Source organism: Acomys russatus, chromosome 30 (genome assembly GCF_903995435.1).
Source record: "Acomys russatus chromosome 30, mAcoRus1.1, whole genome shotgun sequence".
In the NCBI taxonomy this organism is placed as follows: domain Eukaryota; kingdom Metazoa; phylum Chordata; class Mammalia; order Rodentia; family Muridae; genus Acomys; species Acomys russatus.
Genome location: NC_067166.1, coordinates 39200427 through 39227500, shown reverse-complemented (window position 1 = coordinate 39227500; position 27074 = coordinate 39200427). Strand labels below are relative to the sequence as shown.

At 39.8% G+C, this 27074-nt stretch overlaps 1 protein-coding gene and 1 pseudogene across 1 annotated transcript in view; one reads left to right on the top strand and one right to left on the bottom strand.

The window, feature by feature from the left end:
* The window catches only part of Skic3 (SKI3 subunit of superkiller complex), a 78454-nt gene extending 60918 nt beyond the window's left edge, over positions 1 to 17536 (top strand). The window contains 5 exon segments of the mRNA XM_051172604.1: positions 1674 to 1832; positions 4818 to 4970; positions 12475 to 12605; positions 14427 to 14550; positions 17093 to 17536. Coding sequence (XP_051028561.1) covers positions 1674 to 1832; positions 4818 to 4970; positions 12475 to 12605; positions 14427 to 14550; positions 17093 to 17167 — 642 coding nt within the window. The 3' untranslated portion in view covers positions 17168 to 17536.
* A 3752-nt stretch (positions 17537 to 21288) lies between these two features.
* On the bottom strand, positions 21289 to 21400 carry LOC127212541 (uncharacterized; annotated as a pseudogene).
* Between the last annotated feature and the right edge of the window lie 5674 nt (positions 21401 to 27074).

Genomic DNA, 27074 nt, shown 5'->3' with positions numbered 1-27074 from the left:
CAATCTGTGATGTTCATGCTTATGATTGTCAACCTCTTTACAAGTGAGAAATTCGTATTTGGAGAAGGTTAAGTGTTTGCCCAGAAGCTTGCAGCAGCTACAAGTGGGTTGCTAATACTGTGCTACTGCTATTCACCCCATCGTTTATTTTGTCAAAAGCAATATTGCTATTTGTTTCTCTGTTTGTTTGTGTGCATACCTGTGTATGAGCAGGTCATAGGGGTGATGGAATTATAGGCAGTTATGAGCTACATTATATGGGTGCTGGGAATTGAACTCTAGTTCTCTGTAAGGTCAATGCTTTCTTAATCACTGAGCCGTCTTCCCAGCCCGCCTCCTGGACTCTCAGTAGACCTTTCATTTTGTTTAGGGTGCCATTCCTTTGGCTTCTGGTTGCTCCCCTTACAATACTGTGTTCCAAGTTCACTTTTCCAAGTTCTGAAGCAACAGAGTGACTGGAGATTGCTGACTGGTACCTGGAGCCACCTGTTGGTCACTATAGGCTACCATTGCGGGCTCTCTGCTTGCAGCTTCTGTGGGAAGATTCTTAGTATCTTTCCTGCCACATAGTAGGGACTCAGTAAATATTTATTCAATCGGTAAATCAACTTCATAGACCCACTAAAAAGGAGAGGGTTTTAAACATGGCTTTTTCTCGAGAGGCTTTGGTTTCATAAATACCAGAGAGAGTGTGTTGTTCACTTAGAAATGGTCTTTAGGAGAGAAACAAATTTTACAGAGAGATAAATATGGTCTTTTATGATCCCATTTGTCCTTAAGTTCTTTGAAAAACAGAATAAAGATGTTTTTCTTTCATGTAAAGAATTCTATCTGCTCTAAGTCCAGGACCCTGTATTAATTATATTGTGGATGTTGACTAAAAATTAGCAGTTGTAATTTCTTCTTTACTAGAATGAGGAATGCTTTATGAGCCTTTCCAGGTCATTTTATTGTTTCAGTCTCTCTTAGAAGAAAGCCTTCAAATACACTTTAGATATATGTTAGACTATGATCTAATGAGAAAAAATAGCTATGTATTCTCTGAAGAGAGACGCAATAAGAAGCATTTTGACTACAGAAGAGTTGGAAGTTTGAGATGAAATTCTAAATATTCTGATTTGATTTTAATATATGTATTGAGTTATGGTGCTATGCTCCATAAATAAATACAAATGTTATCTTTTTTTTCTTTTTTTTTTTTTCTTTTCTTTCCTTTTTGTTTTGTTTGTTTGTGTATTTGAGCCAGGGTTTCTGTGTGTAGGCCTGGCTGTCCCTGGAACTCACTCTCACAAACGTTATTTTAATCACAGAGTTCTACTGAAATAGTGATAGCCTTTACTTTTTATACTTCTTAGGTCAGTTTTATATTCAGGACCTTAGTATTTTAGTATAACAGCTGAGAGTAAACCAACTCAACAGGGCACATTAGGTCTAAACTAAGTGACTCAAATACTAACAAACCTGTTACTTATAGGAAAGATCCCAGTCTAGTGGTTCCAGTCCGTGTAGCCTTTTGATTATTTAACCTGTGTACCTGTTTTTTCTATAGCCAAAAAAAAAAAAGAAATTTAAATTAAGGGGGAAATCTTTTAGCATGGAACACATTTTAACTGTCCTCTACTTATTCAGCGTAGAGACTGTTTGATATGTTTCTATTTGGGTTTAATTTTTAGAATTTGAAGAGTAACCCTGACCAGCCACCTGTTGTCTTACTATTGAGACAAGTTCAGTGTAAATCACTCCTGGAGTCTCAAAAGCCCCTCCCAGATGCTGTACTGGAGGAACTGCAAAAGACAGTCATGTCCAATTCAACCTCTGTTCCGGCATGGCAGGTAAGTTCTCTACTTTCTTTTTTTTTCTTTTAAATGTATATGGGCTTCATTTACCTATAGTAAACTATATATAGTAAGAGCAGTTATGACACAATTGGGAAAGCCATATGTAAAAGTTATATTCAAAATGTTTACCTCATTTGTATTTGGCAACCTTGAAGAAAATACTATCTGTCCTATCTAGGTGAGTCTAAAGTTTTGTACCTAAGTCATTCTCTATCCTACCTTGTATTTATAAACTTAAAAAAGCATCTTTCTAGACCTTAAAACATTTTTTACACAAAGCTGTGAAGCTATAACTATCTAGTCTTCAACCCCAGCCGAGACTTGGGAAGGAATAAAATTATCAATTAAGTAGGGAGTGTGGGCAAACAGCTTCCAAAATTAAGAGCTTATAGAGGCAGTTTACTTTCTTATATGAGTCCTAAATTAAAATGTGCTGTGATGCTAGTTGAGGAATATATCCCACCTCTATTTAACTCTTGCTTTTAGATCAATCATATATTTGTCTGATTCTATTTTTTTTTTTTTTTTTTTTTTCGAGACAGGGTTTCTCTGTGTAGCCTTGGCCATCCTGGACTCACTTTGTAGACCAGGCTGGCCTTGAACTCACAGCGATCTGCCTGCCTCTGCCTCCCAAGTTTTGGGATTAAAGGCGTGCGCCAGCACACCCAGCTCTGTTTCTAAATGTGAAGAGTATTGGGGAAGTTTAACATTAATTTAGGGTTTGTTTCTATAATGCTTTAAGTCCTTTGTTGAAAGAATATTAATGTTTAATATTTAATTGTTATTTTAGTGAAATCAGTGGGTACTCCTTAACCAGCTTTATACCCAAATAACCACAGAGAGACCAGTATCTAATTAATTAGCCTGTAGCACAATGCTGTGCAGTAATTACTCCATCCTAAACCTCCATGCTAGGATAGCTTCCTCCCATTCTGATTTCCCACTTTATACTTGTTTTTCAATCTCTTAGGCCTGGTTCATTTCTCCTGATGTTTCCCAGTCTTCTTGTGGCTCTGTCCTGTCCTTCCTCCTCTTTCTCCTCCCCTCACTGGATCAGGATGTCCCACCCTATTCTCTGTTATTGCTCAGCATTAGCTAGTTGGCTTTATTGGCAAGACAAAGAACAAATGGTGACATGCTTAACTTAGAATAAACATCACAGTGCAGTGTCCTAGTTGATCCAGAGAGTGGGGTAGAGAAATCAGCATTTGAATGACCGAGGGAAAACTGTGCACAGCCCACAAGAGCATTAGGCCAACAGTCCCTTCTTTAGCTTTGCTTGTAAATTTCCTCAATTGAAAACAATGGCAGAAGCTCCTCTTTTACTTGAAGTTGACGTAAAAGAAATAGAGAACTGTTACAGATGTTTAAAAGAAGGGTACTGTCTTAATTTCTTTCCTTGCTTCTATGACAAAATACTGATAAAAGCAAATGAAGGGAGGAGGAGGGGTTATTTTGGCTCATAGTTCCAGCGTGGTTTGAATGAAAACGTCTTTCATAGGCTCAGGCATTTGAACACTTGGTCCCATGTTGATGGCACTATTAGGAGATGCTTTAGAAAATGTGGCCTTGCTGGAAGAAGCATGTGTCAGGGGTTGGGCTTTGACAGTTCGCCTCAGTCACTTCTTGTTTGCTTTCTCTGCTTCCTGATGTGATCTCTCAGTTTCCTGTTCCTGTCGCCATGCCTGTCCCTGCTGATATCATACCTCCCATGGAGGTGTCGTGTCCCTCCAGAACTGCACACCAAAATAAACTAGTCCTCAAGTCACTTTTGGTTACGGTGTTTTGTCACAGCAACCTCAATTGTCCAGTGTCTCTCACTCAATCCAGAGCTCACCATTTTGGCTACTCTGACACAGCAGCTTGCTCCGTTTGTAGCTTCCACTTGTTGGACGCTGGCTCTTACACGGCTCTCAGGATCTGAACTCTAGTATTTTACTTGCATCACAAGTGCCTTACAGGCTTTCTAATGTTCATTCTACTGTAGCATTTCTGTTGCCATTTGTTTCAAAATTCTCTTTATTTGAGATTCCTTTGTCTTGTTTTTTATATGAAGCATCTTGGGAAACTTCTAATATGAAAGTATTCTAAGACATTTTTCTGTTAATGATTTCAAGCGTAATTCCATTTAATTAGGATGTTATTTTATGATTTCAGACTGGTGGTCTCTGTGATAGTTTTTTCAAACAGGAGCTCAGTAGTAGCCTAGGGTGTCCTGGAGATTGTGCTCCGCCTGTTTCAGCCGTCAGAGTCCTGGGACGGTAGCGCGATACAACATGTCTGACTCAGTATTTGCCCTATAGCCCAGCATAGAGTTACATTTGGTGAATCTTGCATGTACAGTTGTAAAACATGTGTTCTGCAGTTGTGGATAGCCTTTTACGTAGGTCATGTAAACCAAGCCTTTCCATTGTATCTTTTTTCTTCTTGCTGAACTTTTACTTTATTTTTATCTGTTTCTTAATATGAATGCTGAAATAGGCATGTTAAAATCATCTGCCACTATGAACATGTCTACTATTGCTTTCTGTCACCCTTTTCTCGCGAATTCCATGTTGCTGTATGTAGAAATGCTTATGTGGAAGGAGTGCTTTTACAGTACCAACTTCATCTCTCCCTGTTTCTCTCGTAAAGCTCCATTGCTGCATAGCACTACAGCTGTATAAACTTTCTTTTGATTTACATAGCTAATCAGTATTTACATAATTTATCAGTTTTTGCATTGTAATTTGATATTCTTGGTTTGCCATCTTTGGAGACATTTAAACTTCAGCTTGGTAGGGCTAAGGAAGTGTTGCTTATAAGCAGATAAGCAGAGTAAGCAATGTAACCGCGCTCGTTCTTTTGGGGGACATGGACACAGCCATAGTTGAATTAAAAGTTAAATTCATTAGAGCTTATTAGATTTCTTGAGAGTGGGGGATCAAACTCCATCCTAAACTCAAATGCTTTGCATCTGTCTGTCTTTCTGTTCCTTAGTGGCTGGCACAGGTGTATCAGTCCCAAGGAATGATGGGTGCTGCAGAGATGTGTTACAGAAAGAGCCTGCAAGTGGCATCCCAACAGGGCAGCTGGAGTGGGAAGCTCTCGAGTCTGTTGAAGCTAGCGCTGCTGGCGTTGGAAGTGTGCATGGTAAGCATGGTATAACTGTGATCGTGAAAACTTGATTCCTTCACAAACCCTTTTCCTTTTTAATTATGGAAGCTTTCACATGGTGAAATTCTGTGATGTTTTCCCTATTTTTCATTGTCTTTTGCTGTGATCTCTTGTGGACTTTGTACTTTGAGCTCTGGAGATACACAGAACAATAGGAACCCACAGACTACAGCAACATTTTATAGTTGTTTAGGGACAATTATATAATAAAAATTATAGCAAGTGTATTCTTGATAACTTAAGAATTCAATGGCATTCAACTTAAGAATGTCACTTATGACCTGTGACCTTCCCAGCTCCTCAGTCTGTTCAGTCTTTTTTTCCTGATTTTCTCCTGACATCTATTTTGCCTTCTTGTGGCTTTGTTATGCATGTTAAATAAAGTAACATTTACAAATACTTCTTGCAAATGTCATAAATGTTTGTAAACATAAAGCATTAACCAATTTAGTTTGTCGTTATAAGATTTGACACCAGTAATTACTATGTGAAATAAAATTGATGCCATATATAAACATAAAACATTGACAGAGGAATGTGGATAGTTTTAAGTTAGACTGTATGCGTGATAGTATGTGAACAGATATTAAACCAATAAGTTAATAAAGGTATTAGACATTGGATGCCTCAGTGAAATATCAGATCAGGAAAGATGTTTTTGAAACAAAAGATTACTGGCCTATAAGGAAAGTATAAATGCACCAGAAAAGCAGAATTGAAAAGTAAAACATTTCTGGGCTGGAAGTATTGCTTCCCCTCTTTTGCTGTAGGGCAAGTCAAAAGACACATGAAAATAACGAGCTGCTCAGAGGTCGGCATGTTTCTTCTTGAGCTGTGGGCACATGTTTTAAAGTATTTGAACAGATAACTGACATGTGTCAGAGGCTGTGGTTCTCAGTCTGAGGTTTTAATATGGGGAGGAAACTGCTGATGTTCTTGGAAATGACTTCTTATTTCTTGGAGAACATCGCCAACAGTGGTTGAATTTAAGGTGGGTAGAAATACCTGCTTATAAACAGAGTAACAGTAAATGTTTATCTAACATTTTGTTTGACTCTGTCCTGGACTAGTGATGGATGGTGTAAGTCTGTTGGTTGTGGACATCAGCAGTCATAGGTGCCATTTCTGCTGTGTGCTGATGAAGGTGGACAACCAGTGTGATACTGTGCTGCTGAGCTGTAGTGTTTGGGAGGTTATACTGTTAAATGCATTTTTGACTTTATGATATTATCAACTTACAATGGGCTTGTTAGGATATAACTCCATCATAAAGGAGAAACATCTATAGGGTTGTGTTAATGGACATATGCCCCTTGCAACCACACAGGGTTCCACACTTTATTTAATGCTCTGTACTTGTCATCTTCAAACTGTTAATAATTTCTGAACACTTTTATTTTTGTACTGAGACCTGTGGGTTGTGTGGCTAGAGCTGCAAATGGGCACCTGCTGTTGAAGTTGAAAGTCTCTAAGAAAGCTAGCATGAAGAAAACAGCTTTAAAATCTTTCAGGCCTGCCCAGGGGTCCCGCTCAAACTCAGGCACCAGCCAAGGACAATACAGGAGGTAAACTTCAAACCCCTTCCCAGATCTAGCCAATGGTCAGAATATTCTCCACAGTTGAGTGGAGAGTGTGATATGACTTTCTCACGTACTATGGTGCCTCACATTTGACCATGTCCCCTGGAGGGGGAGACCTGGTGGCACTCAGAGGAAGGACAGCAGGTAGCCAAGAAGAGATTTGATACCCTATGAGAATATATAGGGGGAGGTAATCCCCCTCAGGAACAGTCATAGGGGAGGGGAATAATGGGAAAATGGGGGGGGGGGGAGGAATGGGAGGATACAAGGGATGGGATAAACATTGAGATGTAACAAGAATAAATTAATTAAAAAAAAATAAATAAAATCTTTCAGGCCTGAAAACATTCCTTTCACTTCTTACCATAGTACTTGCCAAATATAATCTTGCACAAATTAACTAAGGGCCTTGAAATACAGTTAGTATGAGAGACAGTCAAGCAACAACGTGCTGTCATGGCTTTGCTGAACCCCAGCCTTACCGTGAAGATGAGAGGGTTGGTGAGAGACTGTGGCTAATATTCTTCCATAGTAATTGACCTTTTGACAGACTGAACATAGTGAATGAATGTGTACAAGATGATATGGGTTGTGAGTCCTACTATATTTATAGAAACAGAAAAAAGTCTATAATAAAGTTTATTATTATTATTACTACTACTACTACTACTATAGGTTTTAAATAATTTTTTTATACAATATAATCTGAGTATAATTCTCCTCCCTCAACTCCTCCTAGATCTTTACCACCTCATCATCCTCCCAGTTTCATTACTTTCTCTCTTTACAATATAAACATGCAAATAAAACAAAACAGAATTAAAAGGAAGAAGAAACACACAAACACACAGGGATAAGACCCATAAAACCACAAAATTGGAAACCATAATATACAGGTAAAATACCAGTAAGAAGAAAGATGTCCAAACAGAGCAATATGAGGCAAAAAGTCTACAGAAACACCATTGAGTTCATGTTGTATTGGCCATCTACTCAGGCCTGTCCTAAAGTACGGTAAATTGGAGCTAGCTTGTGGGTTAGGAATGTCCCCTTTCCCTCCTCAGTGCTGGGACACAATTTAGTTTGATCCTGTGCAGGTCCTGTGTCACAATCTCATGACCTCATTTGTATATGGAAAACATTGTTTCCTTAGAGTCACCCATCCTGCCTGGCTCTTGGAATCTTTTTGCGTCTTCCTCCGCTTAGTTTCCTGAACCCTGACGGGAGGAGGTTGATGAAGACATCCTATTCAGAACTCAGTGTTCCAGAATCTCTCACTCTCTGCACATTGTCCGGGTTTTGGATCTCTACATTAGTTCTCATCAGCTACAAGAGGAAGCTTCTCTGATAATGGCCAAGACACTGATCTATGGGTATATAAGAATAACGTCACTAGGAGTTATTTTATTGTTTTTTTGTTTTGTTTTTTGTTTTTTGAGACAGGGTCTCTCTGTGTAGCCTTGGCTGTCCTGGACTCACTTTGTAGACCAGGCTGGCCTCGAACTCACAGGGATCCACCTGCCTCTGCCTCCCAAGTGCTGGGATTAAAGGCGTGCACCACCACTGCCCGGCACTAGGAGTTATTTTATTGCTGTGTTGCTTTAGCAAAACAGTAGTATTTGGCTTCCCCCTAGGCCCATGGACTATCTAATCTTGAGTCTTGACCACTTAAACAGTGTTCCATCTCATAGAGTGTACCTTAAGTCCAATCAGATAGTGGTTGGTTTCTCCCACATTTGTGCCACTATTGCATCAACAAATAATTCAGGTAGGTCCCCACTGTAGATCTCAGGATTTGTATCTGGATTGTCATTGACTTCTTTCCTTTGTTAGTGCAGAGTGCCTTCCAGTCCCATGCACACTAGTCAGTAGGGGTAAAGGCTCTAGTTAGGCACCAGCTCAACTTTTCTGTATCCAATGAGATAGATATGTAAATGTTGTCTTTACCAATACAGCCTTACCATTAACTTGTGGAGAGTGACCAAGAGTTTGTCAGTAGCCTGAGATGTTTGAGGGCTTCCAGAGGGCCGTTTTGGCCAACAACTCAACTAGATGTAACCCATTCCTAGCACTGGCGGTTTCCCTTGGTGGCCAAAGATGTCTAGTTGAGGCATTGTCTCACCTGCTCATACATGTATATTTTTAGGATGCTTTTACAGTAGTGACTTTCTATATGACCCCAGCATTGATCCTTAGTGCTAACTGTTCCTTTTTTTTTTTTTTTTTTTTTGCTACCCCCTCTCCTATCCCCTTCCCCACTTAATCCTCCTGTTCCGTTCTCCCCCTTGTTTCTCCCCACTTATCTATTCTATTTCCCCTTCTTTGGTAGATCTTCCCTTCTTCCATATGATTTATATACAGAAATAGAGAAAAAAGTCTATAGTATTATTATTATTACTATTATTCATTTCTGTTTGTTTTTGTGTTTGAAACAGGGTCTCACTATGTAGCCCTGGCTGATCTAGAACTTGCTATGTTAACCAGGCCAGCTTTGAATTCAGAGATCCGTCAGCCTATGCCCCTCAAGTGCTGGAATTAAAGTCGTGAACCACTACTCTCAGCTCAATAAGAAATTTTAAAGAGATGGGGAGATAAAACGAAAAGCATGTTTTGATTATGTTGTCCACTATGCACGAAAGGAAGATTTGATTTCTTAGAATTTAGAGAGTATATATTTTAAAGTTCTAGTGAGAGTTTTGTGTGTGTGTGTGTGCGTGTGCGCGCTCACCTTTGTGCACTCATATGTGAAGGTTAGAAGAAGTTGGTGTTGATTTTTTTTCCTCGGTTTCTATCCACCGTACCTATAGAGTTAATTAAAACTAGAAGTCTCCAATGTTAGCTACTCAGCTTGCCTTCCCCGTCTCCTGTCTCTGCCTTCCTAGCACTGAGATTACAGGTGGGCCACCATGCTCTGTCTCACCTGTAGCCCCCAACATTTACATAGGTGCTGGAGGTTTGGGCCCAGGCTCTCACACTTACGCAACAACACTTTTGTCTACAGAGACATCTCCCTAGCTAGTGTTACTAGTTTGTAAAAAGACACAAGGGATTGTTTTATAGACGCATCAGTTGGCTCTGGGCACCACAGTCTTTTGTTCTCTGCATTTAGGTCTGTTACTGTTTTCTATAATGGTATCCACTTGTTCTAAAGAGAAGTTTCTTTGATGGGGGTAAGAACTAGCCTTATCTGTGGGTATAAGGGAAAATACTTAGAGTTTAGAGATTGTGCTGATTTGATAAAGTGGCTGGTCCCTCACTAGTCTCAAGTAGTTGGCTAGGTTTCCAGTACAGACATGGTTTGCCTCCTGAGGAGCAATTAGAGAGCTATTGGGTTCTGCCAAGGTATGTGTGCCACGGTTGCACCGTAAGGGTTATTTTGGCATACTGGTACTTGTGATTCATATGTATATATGAGCAACAATTTTAAAAAAGATCCTTTGAAATTGAGAGCATGGCGGTATTTATGGGTGGGAAGGAGGAAAGGGAAATAGGAAGAACAATATATATATATATGTATAATCTTTATTCGTTTAGATGTACAGAAGCTTCCTCTGCTCGCACATGTACAAAAGATGCATTAAGCATTGATTTTTTTCCTTGATTAAGCAGATTAGTTTTGCTTATACTATATTTAGAGGTTATTGCCCTAATATTTTTCTTACAATTAAGTGGAATGTATTTAATCTTATTATATGTATTTTTTATGATATGCCTATATTAAAATGTAAAATAAACTATATATTGACTTTTAAAATGCATATTCTGGATACTTATAATTAAGAAATCTTGGAGCTGGGCGTGGTGGTGCATGCCTGTAATCCCAGCACTCAGAGGCGGGTGGATCTCTGTGAGTTCAAAGCTAGCCTGGTCTACAAAATGAATCCAGGACAACCAAGCCTACACAGAGAAACCCTGCATTGAAAAAACAAAAACAAAAACAAAAAAAGAAAAGAAATCTTGGTACAATTTGAGGGTTTTGTTGTTGCTGCTGTTTTTGAATATTTATTAAATTCTATAAGACTTTTCCATAACCTGGCTAATTCCCAAATAATTGAGACAGAGACCTATATATTTATTTAAACAGCTTTAGCATAATAACTGGGCAGGTATGATGTAAACTAAGTTTTTAAACTAGTCTGGCTACCTCCCAGCTACATTCCCCAAGTTGCATCCTGTCTGGGCTAGATCTGCTCCCTCAGTCCATGTCCTCTGTCTCCATCTTTTTCTCCTTCCTTTCTTCTGCTTCCTGCTACTGGCTTGGTGGTCCTTCCCTCAGATCCCAAGCCCTGGAATGGAAGTTCCACCTGTCTCTATTCTGCCCAGTAATTGGTTGTCAGCATCTTTATTAAGCAATCAGAGATAATTGGGGAGCAAAGTTTATACAACATTGTCCAACGTACATAAGAATGTACTTGTCTGGACTGTAACCAGATGGTGGGGGCCATAATTTAGCATTTGAATGCATAGCACTAGACCAACCGCCAACATTTTTTTTTTTTTTTACCTTTTTGCTACTTTTATTTCTTTTAGTTATAATATGATCATACCATTCCTCCCTTCCCTTCTTTTTAATCATCCATTGTGTGCCCCACCTCCCACCCCTGTAGTGCGGATTCTTCCAAAGCACAATTCCTGCATGTAAGGATCAAGGATTATTTGGGGGAATGCGAAACAGAAAGATTCTAAAAGCCAGAGGAACAGGGATTGTGCTGTAAGATTATTTGTTGTGTGGAAGAATATCACAAACCCTATGCTGGCCTTAGACCACTGGGTTGTTGAGGGTCCCTTTGAGCTTTTAGGCTCCCTGCATCTACCTGCTGGGATTGCAGGCATGTGCCACCTTGTCTAAGCAGTGCTGGGCACGGATCCCAGGGCTTCATGCCCGCCTGTCAAGCACACTACATCCAAAACTCCAGGTATAGTTTTAGTAACTTTTTCTTCTTAGTTTTGTTGCCACCTGTTTTCAGTTACTGTTTTGTAGGAAGTACTTGTTATTTTTGAGTCAATACTTTTTATAAAAACTTGTTTGTAACTGAAGATGCATGCACATTTCTCCCATGCAATGCCAATGCTTTGTTTTTAGTATTAATGACTTTGGCTTGATTCTCCCCTCATCTGCTTTGTATGTTCTATATTGTAATTTTATTAAATTTCAGGTTTCCTTCTCAGATGGTTTTTGAAAAGCAGCGCTGTACATGTACCATTGCCTTAGTCAGTGTTCTGCTGCTGTGAAGAGATGCCATGACCACAGCAACTCCTATAAAGAAAGCATTTAACTGGGGCTGGCTTACAGTTTCAGACGTTTAGTATATTATCATGGCAGGAAGCATGGTGGTATGCAGGCAGACATGGTGCTGGAGGGGTAGCCAAGAGCTCTACATCTGGATCTGCCAGCAACAGTAAAACTGAGAGATGGACTGGCTTGGGCAGTTGAAACCTTAAAGCGCACCAGAAGTGACACACTTCCTCCAACAAGGCCACACATCCTGGTAGTGTCACTGCCTGGTGGCCAAGCATTCAAACCTATAAGCCTATGGGGTTGCATTCTTATTCAAACCACCATAACCATTATTAAAAATTCAGACATGTTAAATTTGGTAGACTAGAGAAATGATTGCTAGTTAATAGGATTATCATCTATAATATGTATTTTTCTTTTAACAAATATTTTCATGTTATAAACTGATGCTTTCTTTTGAGATCTTCCCTTATCTCAATGTACCTTGTTTTATTGATCCATATGGGCAAGGAACCAATCCTAGATAATTTTTTAGTAATTAAAATTGTGCTTCTTGTAGTATTTGTATGATGAATTCATAGCGAGAGCTGGGCTACGAAAATGAACATGTCAAAACTTGGAGTTAATTTTTTTGAGTTAATATTTATTTTGCACATTTTAGGCTAATGTTTCAAGTGATCACTGGCCATCCTTGGTTCAAGAGGCTACAAGTGAGGCCTTGAAAGTTTGCTTTTGTCCTCTGGCTGTCTTCTTGCAAGCTTTGTTGCAGTTCAACCGTAAGATGGGAGCAAGGTATAAGAAATCTGTGTTTATTTTTTCCTTGGAAATCATACTTCATTGTAAAGTCTCCTAAGAAATGATCAAAGGAGGATTTATAATGTGATAAACTAGTGTAACAAGCTTTGGGATGTTCTTATATTGCTACTTTAGGGAAATCTCATTCTGCATTGCAGTGGGGAAGAAAACATTTCATATTTATTTAACAAAAAATGGTACATAGATATAAATGTGACAAGTTTAGCATGAAAGCCTTTCATGTGAAGATGCCTTGGGGTTTTTTATCTCTTTCTTTTTTAGGATGAGCCATCAGTATAATGTGCATTCTAGAATTATATTCTGGATTATAGATGAGGTTATATTAACAGCAGTTTTGCTAATTTAACAAACTGGAAAAATTAACAAATGTTGAAAAATAAACCTATTTGTAAATATATACTTTCATGTCTAGAAAAGTCAAAGACTGTTTAGATTAAAAGAAAGTTTTTGGTAATATAATTAGAGGTTGGGGATGGGAGTCACAAATGTGAAGAGCATTACTTAAATGTCATTTGTATAGGTGAGTACTTAAAAATTCTAAAAATAACATCTGGTTCTAATATGTCCATCATAAATAAAACAATGATTTAGGAATAAGCATCCCTGACACAGAATATAGAATAGGTTTATAGAAATAGAGCTCACTATATAAATATGCCCCCCTCAAAAATAAGACTAAAGGATGAATTAAGATCCTGCAGCTCTACAGAAATTCTGTTTATAACATTCACCTGGTGAGGGCCCCTGTCTGTACGTGCATGCATGCATGCGTGCGTGCATGCTGTTTCACTGAGAAATGTTCTGTCGGTAAACTTCCCGGTCAGTCCTTCCTGCTGATGCACCTTGGGAGCACACTGGCTCTTATGTGACCCTGCTAGGCTTCTTACCATTGTTGTTATTTCCTAAAGTCATCCGCTAAATATGCAGTCCAGGAAGAAGCTGTGATTGTGGTGTAACACTGTGCATGGACTTCTTCAAGACAAATTCCTTAGTTCCTGCCCAAACCCACTGCTGTTTATGTGATCTCTACTTAGCCCTTCTAAAATTAGTTGTTTTATTTATTTATTTATTTATTTATTTATTTTATTAAGGAGTTTGGAGGGTTGTAAATGCTTGTAAGTTAGGAGAGAAAAAAAATGAGAGCATAACTGTAAATCATTTTGTAATTATATGAGTTGAGTTCATATATTATTGTATATATTCTTGAAGACACTAAGTGCTTGATTTTATCCATGTGGCTTCCTGTACACATAATAACATTTCTTTTTCCATTTACATATCTGTATTATTGGTAGGTAGGTGGTTGGTTGGTTAGGTTACTTGTTTAAAAAACTTTTTTTTTCTCCCAGTGGACTTTCTAGGTTTTTGAGCTAGGTCTTATTGTGTAGCCCAGGCGACCTTGGATCTTGTGAGCCTTCTGCCTTCACCTTCTTAGACCTGAGCTTACAGGCATGCACCACCATGCCTGGCTGATCTTTTTCTGCATACTTTTCAGTCAGAAAAACAGGTTGAACACACAGAAATGCTCATACAATTTGGAACTTTCTCCTCATTGTATTTGAATGAGCTTTAAGTTTGCCTATCTGCAGTAGGAATAACTACAGCAGTAAGGATGTGAACATTAAGTATGATTAAGTGTCATAGTGCTTTGTGCATAATAAACATTTAATAAATAATAGCTGTTACTTTTCTTGTCAGAGTAAGAACGAGAAAGGTAATGCATGTATGAAACCAGTACATAAAGTCTGCCATAGTAACTTAAGTGCTTAGAAGTAATTTTACTTGGTTTTTCTCTAGAGAGACACGGCGACTTTTGGAAAGAGTGGTATACCAGCCTGGATACCCCAGCTCCATTGTATCCGCTGCACGTTGGTACCTCTTAAGACACCTCTATGCGAAAGATGACCCTGAGCTCATTGATGTAAGCTGTTAACGACATTTAAAATATTAGTTATCTTTTCGTACCTACCCTATTATTATTGAAGATTTAAAAGATGAATATCACATTCTTTGGCCACAATACTACAATTAATGTTGCATCTGTTGGAAGTAGAGAAATAGTTACATGGTTTGAAGGCTGAACATGTAGTTAGTATTTTACATTTGTTATAAAATTCTCTTAGTATTATATTGAAAGCTAAGATTCTTTGGCATGAAAAACTAAGATATTAAGCCATGCTTAAAAATAGTTGTAGATTCAACAGGAAGCCATACTAAGTTTTTTTTTTTTTTTTTTTTTTTTTTTTTTTTTTTGAGAAAAACCATTTCTTTGAGAAAAAGTCCAAACCAATGAGGGTAAAGGGCACATGTTAAAAACTCTTCTGTCATTGCCAGTTGTGAGCTGTATTCTAAAGAACTGCATACACGGGAGGGGCAAGCAAGATGGTATCAGGAGGTTTCTCTTCCTGTGAAAGCCGGAACTAGACCCCTGCAGCCCATCAAGGAAGGAAAAGAGTGATGACCAAGAGTTTCTTGTGGCATATTCTCATGTCTCCACATTCACCCTGCCCCACTCATAGAATAGTAAATAGGGTTTATTTCCATCAATGAACTTTAGAAGTGTTTTGATTCATGACTTTCTTTGTTCTGTTACTGTAAGAATATTGTAAAATTATTAGCAGTATGAGAGCATGGAATTTAAAGTAACCTAAATCTATGTTCCTGAGCACAGTCACAAATATTTGGTTCCATAAAAAACTTTCTCTTAGCCATTTAAAGAAAATAAATAATGGCATGTTTAGATATTTTTATTTTCTGTGCTAAAATATGGCTGATTAAAAGTTATCCTCACAGCCGGGCTTGGTGGCACACACCTTTAATCCCAGCACTTGGAAGGCAGAGGCAGATGGATCACTGTGAGTTCAAGGCCAGCCTGGTCTAAAAAGTGAGTCCAAGACAGCTAGGGCTACACAGAGAAACCCTGTCTCAAAAAACAAACAAAGAAACAAACAACAACAACAACAAAATTCTCACATACATGTCAATTTATCAATGTAGTTTTACGAGCTTTCTTTTTTATTTGTTTTATTTAACTTTTTCTTGATTCTTTGTGAGTTTCACATCATGGACCCTAATCCCATTCATCTTGCTGTCTCTTTGTAGCAGCCCTCCAACCTCTTCCTGCAAAGAAAACAAAAACAAATCTCAGTGTTGAAGCTGTAGTGTGCCACAGTGTGTCCCACAGTATTCCCTTTTGTCCACACTTCTTTGCTTGGAAGTGTTCATTGTAATGAGTCGTTGGTCTGGTTCAAGGCCTCTGGCTTCTGCTACGCTATCAATACTAGATCCTACCTGGGACTCCTCTCAGACATCCTGTTTTTGCCCTGTGTCCTGGAGATCCTGCAGCTTTGGAACTGTGGGACTGGCCTCTTCACGTGCTCCTGCAGTTCATAGATGGGATAGATATTGGGATGGGCCAACTCAAAGCTCTGGGTCTGGGCCTTGGTGGTAGCTGGGTGGGTAGCTGTGCCCACATCAACAGGGCGAGCTCTCCTTCACTCCTCTACTAGCTCATCCAATCCTGCAGCCCACAAGGGGACAGAGCCAGCTCTCCCACTCTGATGTCCTCAGAGCTGACTCCCCTGTGCCCACACCAGCAGGCCAGCTATATTGTGCTACCCAGGCAAGATGCAGGGCCTATTACAAGCTTTTGTAAGTGAAAGAGAAGGGAAAAATGTTAAGGAGCTTATTTGAAAGGTAGTTTTTGTTTTTTGTTTTTGTTTTCCTTGTGGACCATAAAGAGAATGACAAATACAAAAGTCGTTTATCAGATATGTAGAGATTTATAATTGGGAGGTGCTAATTCAAAATCCTTATCTAGCAAAATTCATGAACAGTTTATTGCATATCTGAAGATATCATGAGAAGGGTCCCAACTGCTCTTTGTTGCAGGCAATCTCCTTTAAGGGTGTTTTGACAGTGAGCGGCCTTGGGAAACAGATAGGTTCTCCCTCTAGAATAAGCTCCTCTCACCATGCATCTCACTGTGTAGTAGGAAACTGCCTGCTATACAGTACTGTGCTGGTTTGCAAGAGCAAAGTCCCACACTTTTTGCAGTATTTGACAACAGAAAAGCAGCAACCAACTGAATGATCAGGTAGAATTGACCCTTCTAGCTTGTGGAATTGGTGAAAATTATGAAAAGCTTGTCAAAACCCAAAACCTAGAGTGTAGATCATATGCCATGGCTTTAAACAGCGCTCCATTGGGACACCCCTGCAAAAAGCAGACATATGGATGCAGGGTCAGGGTTTACAAGTGACAAGAGTGCAAGCAAAGCCCTTAATTTTATGCACAACTGATAATTATAGCAGGCAAGGTATCGACATTCTTATTAATGCACAGTGTTTATATGCTAACTTTAGTTGAGTAATTTGTTACAGGAAAGTAAACAGCTACATCACTGTAGTTGGTTTTACCCTCTGAAAGTTGCTCCCCAAACTTCTGTATGTGGTTTCACACAGGTGTTGGTAAAGAACGCTGAAACTCACGGTGATAAAAGAACACTGGAGCTGAATCAGAAACTGTCGACACAGTAATCGTGGATTGTGAGACTTACAGTAAGGAATCGAAGAAAACACTTGTGAATGAAGCAGTGAATCAGGACTTTTCACCAAAACAACATATTTTAAGACTGTATCTTAAGACTATATCAGCTGGGCGTGGTGGTGCACGCATTTAATCCCAGCACTTGGGAGGCAGGGGTGGGTGGATCTCTGTGAGTTACAGGCCAGCCATTAATACACAGTGAAGTCCCATCTTTAAAAAACAATAAATAAATGAAAACAAATAACTGTAAAGCTATAGTTTTAATCATCCATTGCTTCCCCCACTTCTTTTAATCTAGAGAAGTTGAAGTTCTTAAGTCAGGCGTGTAACTTTCCAGAAGCCATTGACCTGCCTTTAACCTAAAAGACACTCTGACTTGGTCCATAAGGAAAGTTAAACCCTCGGTTCCTTTAGTTGTCTAACAGCTACTTACAAACTGTTATTGTTTGTTTGCTTCCGAGACAGGGTTTCGCTCTGTGGCCTTGGTTGCCCTGGAGCCCAGAGATCCACCTGCCTCTGACTCCCCAGTGTTGGGATTAAAGGTGTGTGCCACCACTGCCCACACAAACGTTATATTTTTACATTATCATGGTATAATAGTGTATAATAGCATATAAAGCCTTTGTAGCCATTTTAAAAATTCTATGAAAAAGTAAATTTTTAATTTTTTTAATCCCAGAGTTTTTCAGACCAAGTCTTGGTGAAATCACGTGCTCTTATAGTCTTCCTGCTAGTTTCAGCTCAGAGAAGAACCGTAATATGAATACTTGTAAGATTTTGACTGCTAATGGATATAATGCTCAGCTATAGAGTTGCATTTAAAAACACACGTTAATGGAAACTCTGGGGGAAATGATGCAGATAATATTCACTTATTCATACAGTTTTTCTGTTCATGATGAAAAGATATGAAATATCTAAAATAAAACAAAAAATCAGTGTCTTAATGTTTCGTGTTATCAATAAGAGACATAATATTTTGAGTTTCAGGATTTAAAACCTAAAAGTAGAGTTACCTATTTTTTTTCCCCAAAGAGTCATTTATATATTTAAATAGCCTATGCCACGTACTTTAGATTGTGGCTTTAAGTGTTCCAGTGGGCATCATGGTGATGCACACCTTTAATACCAGCACGTGTGGGCAGAGGCAGGCAGATCTCTGAATTTGATGTTAGCCTACTCTACATAGATATTTCCAGGCCAGCCAGAGTTACACAGTGAAATCTTGTCTCAACAGTGTTTTTCAGTCATAAACATTTATTGTATGTGGTTTTTCTCAGCAGCAAGCTCATTGTATTTTGTGAAGTCAAATGAATTGGTAATAATACCCTTTAGTTGTTTGTCAGAGGTCATTGTCTTACACAGAACTGTAGCTGGTGTTTTCCAGTCCTGGTGATAGAAATCTTTCAGTGGGAGCGTTGAGCATCCTGATGGAGACTGAGGAGGTCCAACACTTCACAGACCTAACAATGCTCTCTTCTGCTTATTTTTCCTCATTGTATAGCCTGACCCAGCTAGAGATGCGCTGAGAAGGTGGCCGTGTAGCTCAGTGCCCACGTCCTTCTGTTTTTCCCCCTGACTGGGCTACTGCCATCTGCCTGCATTAGACACAGCGCCTGCCATTCACCCACCTGCTTTTTAGGGGTGCCATGTGCTTCGCAGTTATTTCCTCCTGCATTTAGATGATGTGACCCATCTTGGGTTTAGAAAGTACAGTCACTTAAGATTTGTGTACTGAAGCTCACTCATGGTATGTTTAGCCAATGGCTTTTTTTTTTTTTTTTTTTTTTTTTGTTGCCAGTTCTGCCTTCCAGGGACCTGAGTTTTCAGGAAATTGAAATAGTAAAAATGTATTTAATACCAATTCAGTTCATTCTTTTTTCTATTTAGAATGTGCATGTGCAGGTTATTTTGTACCAAACATGGGAATCATCTTTTTTTACCTTCTTCAATATTGGTGTTAATCAACATTCTTAAAACAAAGGCACTTTGAAACAAATGAACATTTTAAAACTGGAAAAATGAGTTAAATTAAAGCCAATTTGTCCAAGGACTGATTGATATTTAGTATTTCATTGTTATTGCTACATTTGATTTTAGAATTACAATGTGTTTTTTAAACCCACCATTTAGCTACCACTTACTAATTATATACTTAGAGTATTGCTTGGCTCCTAATGGTAACCTCCTGTAGAAAACACATTTTAGCTTCTAAGTAAATTGTGGACCACTGTCTCTTTGATTGGAATCACTTGTCATGTTTTTGTTTGTTTTGTTTTGTAGGGGTTTTTTGTTTTTTTGTTTTGCAGTGCCTCTTCTATTTCTCCTCAGGGGAGGAAAAAAGTGATGTTACAGTCTTTTTGCACATTACCAAATGAGCAATTGAAATGTTTCTTTTGTTTGGGATTTGGCACAAAGTATGACTGGATAGGAAAAATACAGAAATTGAAAGGACTTATATGTTGCCATCCATAAGACAGCTTGGTGTCTACTATCATGAAACTGTAGGAAAATAAAAATGAGGCAGGTTTTGGAATAAGAGTCAATGTGCATTAAATTTTTTTCACATTAAAAAGTGTGGAAATTGTGACTTCTTTAAGTTCACTCTTGCTTTTTTCCAGGTCTTCCTTTCTCCCACCTGAGTTGCTAATGAAAGAACTCAGGTTCCTCCCTGACACTTCCTCTAAGAGGTAACATCAGGTTTCACAAATAGACCCTTATTTTATAGGAGAGGCTGTTCTGTTTTGTTTATATACTTAAAATATCTATTTGCATATCATAAAGACTTTTATATGGAAGAAATGTCAGACCATTCCATCATTTGCCATAGATGACTTATTTTTAGTTTAGAAAAGAGTCATAAAAGACCACTCATGGTGTTGAGCTGTCACGTGCTGTAGATATTTGGTGTGGTAATTTTTTTACTTTCTTTTGCTGAATACACACACACACACACACACACACACAATTGGTTCTTTGTGAATTTCATATCATAGACCTAAATCTCACTCATCTCTCCCTCTCCTCACACCTGCTCTCCACAGTTGCAACCTCCCTCCCAACAGAGAAAAAAGTTTCCTTTTGGAAGCTGTAGTGGGTCACAGTGCATCCCACAGCATACCATTTTGTCTGCACGTTGCTTGCAAAATGTTCATTGTAGTGACTTGTTGGTCTGGTATGAGGCCGCTGGCTTCTGCTGCTCTGTCGATACTGCAGCCTCACTGCGACTCAGAGTTGTTGTCCTGCATCATGGAGATTCCGTAGTTTTGGATGTGTAGGACTGGCCCCTTTGTGCATTCCAGCAGTTCATGGGTGGGGTAGATGTTGGGGTGTACCAAGTCAAAGCCCTGGATTTGGGCTTGAGAGATATCTGAGCTGGTTAGTCCACTGACTCTCCCATGCCCTTGCGTAGGCTCACCCACAACACCCCTCAGCCAGTCCCAGCTCTACCGTGCTGTTCAGGCAAGGTACAGGCCCAGTCCCTGGAGTGCTACAGCAGGTGAGGGACAGGGCCAGCTTTCCCACTCTGATGATCTCAGGACCAGCTTTCCTCCAGTCTCTAGTTCTGTCTCTCTTTATTATGCCCACATGTTTTTGTTTTTCTTTCTCTTCCATTTCTCCACCACTTACTTGATCCTTTTAGCAGCATCCAGGGTCTCTGAGTGTCTGGGCTTGTCGCAGGGTGGTCTCAGGAGTGTTGTGCCCTGCTCATGCATTTTGGCTCCTGGCTGGGGTCATCTTGGGCATGTTCTGGTCCCTCGGCCACTCTGTGCCTGGCTGGTGGTCATCCTAGGCTAGTTCCTTGTCCATGCTTTATGGTGTCAGACTGGTGGTCACCTCAGGCTGGCTTGTCGCCTGGCCTGCCCAAGGGGCCCCATTCATGGATCGTTTGTTTCTGTCTGTCTCCAGCTCACTTTGTTCCTCTAAATCTCCAGCTTGCTCCCTGTTCTGGGAGCCCATCCAGGCCTGTGGGGCACGAGACTAGTGGTTGTCGCAGGCTAGCTCTCTGTCTGGGGCCTCTGGTGCCACCCTGGTGGTGATCTCAGGCTAGCTCCCTGGCAGTAGACTGCTGGTTATCTCAAGCTCTTTTTTTTTTTTTTTTTTTTCAGAGAATCTTAGGCTACTAATCATTCACAGACCATAGACATAGCCTCTCTCCTCTCTGCCACCTACTGGCGCACATGTGACACAGCAGCCACACCTGTAATGCTTCTAGGGGTAGGGATTAGAGTTTTTAGTAGCAGGATTTTTTTTTTATCCAAATACTCTATCCAACTATTTATATTTTTATAAATGCCATTTTTACTTTAAAATATTTTGAAATAGAAAAATTTCCTCAAGAAATAGGCATTGTTGCTATTCATAACAGCAAGGAAACGGAATCAGCCTAGATGTCCATGTGCAGGTAAAAGGATAGGACTGTGTGGTCCATATACGCATTGTCATTTTATTTGGCTGTCAAGAGAAATGAAATTTTCAGGAAAATGAAGGAGTCAGGAAATTATTATATTAAATGAACTAACTCAGACTCAGAAAGACAAAGTGTGTTCTGTCTCATATATGGATACTAATTTTAAGTTGTGTACATATATTGGCACAAGTGTGGGTGTTGGTCATAAAGGTGGAAAAGAGAACACAATGCAAAGAAGTTTTAAGAAAGCAGGGAGAAGCTAATAGAGTGCATGTGACATGAAACTGGTAAGGATGCTACCAGTGATGGATGGGTGCGGGGCCTGGGGAAGAGGAGGGAGGAGAGGGTCAGCCAAACAAAGCATATGTGAAAGTGCCATAAAGAAGCAGATGGCTGCTAGGTGAGTCATTTTCTGCAGAAGTGTGGCCAGTGGTAGGTTGTCCATGTTCCAGTGGAAGGTGCTGCACCATGTGCAAATGATCAGCACCAATTAGACTTGGTGAGGAAGGAGAGAGAGAGAGAGAGAGAGAGAGAGAGAGAGAGAGAGAGAGAGAGAGAGAGAGAGAGAGAGAGTCCTGAGTTTGGCAAGGGGATGTACTGAGGAATTTGGAGAGGACAGTGGTGAGTGATTATGATTAAAATACCTGATGCTCGTGGATGAAATTCTCAAAGAAATAGAATGCTCTTTTTAAATGTCATAACGAAGCGCATTCCTTTGTATGCTACTTAGGAAACAAGCAAGGGGCAGAGTTGCTTACTGGTTGGGAACATTTGATGCTCTTTCAGAGGGACCCAAGTTGAGTTCTCAGCACTGATGTTGGGCAGCTTACAGCTACCTGTACATCCAGCTCCAGAGGATCCAAAACCCTCTTCTGGGCTCCACAGGCGCCCACACAGGATTGAGGCCCTGAGAATTTCCCTGCTCTGTGTCTGTCAGTGTCATCATTGTTTAAGGCAGCTGTGTTGAATGGTCAGCCCTGAGATTATAAGGCAACACTATATGAACTGAGCCAGTTGTAATTATTTATTTAGGAATATACACACTCACACCTGTAATAACAGAAGAGATTGAGTTTGAGAGGAGCAAGAAGATGCATTGGAGGAGTTGGAGGGAGAAATGGGAAGGGGGGAATGATGTAATTATTGTTTCAAAATAAAACTATAAAATAAAATGAATTTTTATAAGACCTCGCCAATTAGTAGTTCTGTCTAATTCTCTTTTAAAATGCATTAAATTATACTCACATAATGTAAGATGCATGTTTCAGGCTGGTGAGATGGGTTAACAAGGAAAGGGACCTGGCAACCTGAGTTCCATTTGTGAAACCCATGTTGGATTCTCCTCTGACCTTCACAGGTGCATGTGCACGCACGCACACACACACACACACACACACACACACACACACACACACACACACACACTGTTAATATAAAGGCATTTGATTGGAGTTACCGTACATATGGAATAATGCTACTCCCAGAAGCCATAGGTTGCCAAATAAATAAATCAGCTGCCAGGCATGAAAATCCTCCTTTTAGTTGTTGGCCACAGGGCCCTGGGTACCCTAAACAATACAGACTATTCCTATCGCTCTTGGTGGCTCAGCAGAACTAGATGGTGAGATGTTATCGCTGAAGGCACCACACACTTGATCAGAGGACTTGGAGAATTCACAGTGGTACTGAACAGGAGGTTTCCTGGCTATTTTTCATAGTACTTGAAGGTGCTAGGCAGGCTGCTGAGGAAAAAATGCCATCAGCTGTCTTACCCACCTGTGATACCTGTGACATACAATAATGACAGTTATGGCCGGACATGGTCATAGGTGCAATACTACCACAGTATTTGTGGGGATAAGTGACCACATTCTGATTGGATTTAGGAACCACTCCACAGGAGGTGCCATAAATCTGGCCAAGAGCCATCACATGCATTGAAACTAAACAGATGAACCTACTACTAGTATTTTGTTAAGTGTCAGACTGCCCTCTAGATCCTCATTTCTATACCTATGGATTAGTGCAGATCTCAGACCTCACCAGAGACATTTCAGTGGACAAGGTTAGTGCGGAAACTCGAAACAGGTCAAAATACAGAGAACAAGTGTCTGGCGTGCTCAGCCACAAATGCGACACATCACATTCCTTCATCAAAGGTCAGGGCTTGTATTGGAAGAGAGCTGAAAGATAGTGAGAGCTAGAGGTTCGCGAAGGCCTGAGCACACCAGCATCTTCTGGATATGACAAGGACAGTGCATTCACAAACTTACAGCAGCTTTGGTTTCCTGCATGAGATCTAGCCAGTCAGCTAGAGCCTCCACCCCTAGCTGAGCTGCAATTGACAGTTGATGGTGGAAGGGCTTCAGCAGGCCCAAGCATGGTACTCATGGCACATACAGGTTTTGCCTTTTATCCTCCTCTCCTTGATAAAAACTGTTAGATTACATTGTGTGTGTGTGTGTGTGTGTGTGTGTGTGTGTGTGTGTGTGTGTGTGTGTGTGTTTTGAGACAGGATTTCTCTATGTATCCCTGGCTGTCTTGAACTTGATTAGTAGACCAGGCTGGCCTCAAACTCACAGCGATCCGCCTGCCTCTACCTCCTGAGTGCTGGGATTAAAGGTGTGCGCCACCACGCCTGGCCTAGATTACATTTCTTAAGCTAGCTACCAATGTCTATTCCTTTATTGATCTACTTCCTTCACCTGAGATGGACCACTAAAGTCTAGCTATCAAAGTACTAGAGTCCCAACAATCAAATGCCCCTTTGGGCTCACCCAATTAACATGCCCAATCAAAATTAAACACATCCTAAGACATCCTTTGCCCTTTATAAACTGCCATTTACCTATGGGCCACATCTGTGCCCTCTCTATCCTAAGGAGTTCTTTTTCCATCCAAGGCAAATATTCCTTCCGCATCTCCCTTGTTCCTTTTTCCTTCTCCCTAGTTCTCTATCTCTTGTCTTTGCCACTTATTTCCTGCCCTTTTTCCCTCTAGGGTAAATAAATCTTTGGGCTGTGAACTTGGTCCCGGTGGTCCTTTTCGTGGTTTCTGGGGAGAGAGAGTGTGAGAGTTTATCTGGGAGAAATAAGAGGAAATAGTGGAGGTGGTTGTGTGCATTTAAGAAATTCTTATTTTTTCCTTTTGTTACATTTTTACATATACATTTATATTATTACACATAAATAAAATAAACTGCATACAGCAAGAAGAACCATGAAACAATCAGGAATATATAAATGTTACATTCATAGTAATTTGGCTATTTGTATTTGGCAAACTTGAAGAAAGTATCTTTCCTATCTTGGTGAGTCTAAATTTTGAATGAAAATCAATATCTATCATATCTCATCTTTATCAACTTAAAACACCTCTCTAGACCTAAAAACATCTTAACTCCTAAACAACTAAGCTTAATTTTAAGACTAAACTATCTGGCCTTCAACCCCGTCAGAGACTTGAGAAGGAATATAATTTAATTATCTGAGTGAATTGGAAGTGCAGTTTAGCAGCTTCCAAAATGAAACAATGACAAGACAGTTTGCTGCCTGAACAGTCACCCAAGACTCTCTATAATGTTGGAGCATCATCTTCAGCCTTCTCACCCAATATATTTGACAGACATATTTGTGAGGCAGGAACTATTGAGGACTTGCTTACCGTGTCTTGGCAGAGTTTGGCCATTGACTCTGCCTACATCCAAGCTTGCCCATTTTGGGGCAGAAGTCTATCCATGGCAGAAATGAGAACATTTTGCTCAGTGGCTGGTTTGCCACATTTGAAGCCATCTCCATAAGAAGGTTCCTTGATGTTCATCATCAACTTTGAGGTAGGCTGGGTGTTGCCAGCAATTAACCTGTCTTGTCAAAGAATCTTTAAAACAATAAAAACATATTCTGTAGGTCTCTGATGTTTTGAAGACCACATTTTATTTTACCTTATCTATCTATAGAATCCTATCTGTTATATTTAGGATATATATTCTTGTGATAAAAATAAACTAGCAATTGACATGACCATGAGTTGATCAACTAACAGCTTGTAATATTTAATTATCCTAAATAGCCTGCAATGCCACTTTCAAGATACTGGAAGTAAACTTTGTATTATAATTTAGTTGTATGGGTACAATAACTCATATTAGAGTGGAAATATATATTAAATGTGTGAAGAATAATCTTAAATTTGAATACCAAGCTATCAAAATTAAACTTATTTTGCATCAATATACAAAATTCTATACCAATGAATTAAAAAATAGCCTTATTTGTGAGTAACAAGGCCTTAAGTTGAGTAGATTCAATAATCTACTTTTTGTTCTATCATCCCTATATATTTCTATATCCCCCCTTCTTTCTTTTCAACCCCTATCTCCATACCTAGGAAAGAAAGATAAAGGAAAAGAGAGACATCCCTGAGTCCAACCTCATTTTTTTCTCTGTATAAGACCAATAATAACTTATAACTAACTCCCAATGAAAATAAGTATTTGTAGCCCAACAGAGCAAACCAAAACTTGCCCAACCCCCTTTAAGAGAAATGGGGCATCATTCTCTTAAGGTGTCTTCAGGCTGATTTGGAGCAAATAATACCTTTGTAGGGGCCCAAATAAAATTTGGGAAGATGGTTAAACAAGCCAGGAAAAGCATTTGTGGTCCAGTTTCTAAATGTCGAGAAATTCCCGGCTTAGTAGGAGTCCTGTGTGGGACAGTCTGGAATGCTGGACCAACCAGCACCAGAAGCTTTCTTCTAAGCTGTCCTGTTCTGATGAGTAACAGCAGTGAAATGCCTCGAGCTGGGACATGAAGGGTGCAGGATGTCAGCACCCAGCATACTGAAAGCAATGAATCCTGTCGCATCTGATCCACCATCAATGTCCAGTACTTTTGTTCTGAAAACATACAATTTCTCACAAGCATTACACAGTCCTAAAATTAAAAACATAGGAGGTGTGCAAGATGCACAGAACAATTAAGGCTGGTTCTCTGTTTTTTGTATGAGCAGAATTAAGACATCTGCAAATCTTCATGCCATATGAAGAATGGCGTCTAATAAGTCACAGAGGTTCTCTGGCCAACAAGAAGTATTGTCTATGCATAGACATTCATGTCTCAGAGCTATTCCCATGTAGTGGGATTAGCAGTGTAAGTTACCTGCTTGTTCTGCTGTTTGAATTCTTTACATCCCAACCCCACCATCCTTCCCTCATACCCTATCCCTCCCTCCCTTAGTCCTTAGAAAGGGGATCCCTCCTTCCCTAACCTCTAACCTCAGCCTATCAAGTGTCATCTGTACTACCCATGTCCTCTTCCTCTGTGGCCTGGTAAAGCCATCTTGCCAGGGGGGAAGTGATCAATATTGGGAGGCTTGAGTCCATGTCAGAAGTAGCCCCTACTCCCCATGTCGTGGGACCCTCAAGGAGGCTGTGCGGCCTATCTGTTACATCTGACAGAGCATCTAGGTCACATACATTGACCTTGGTG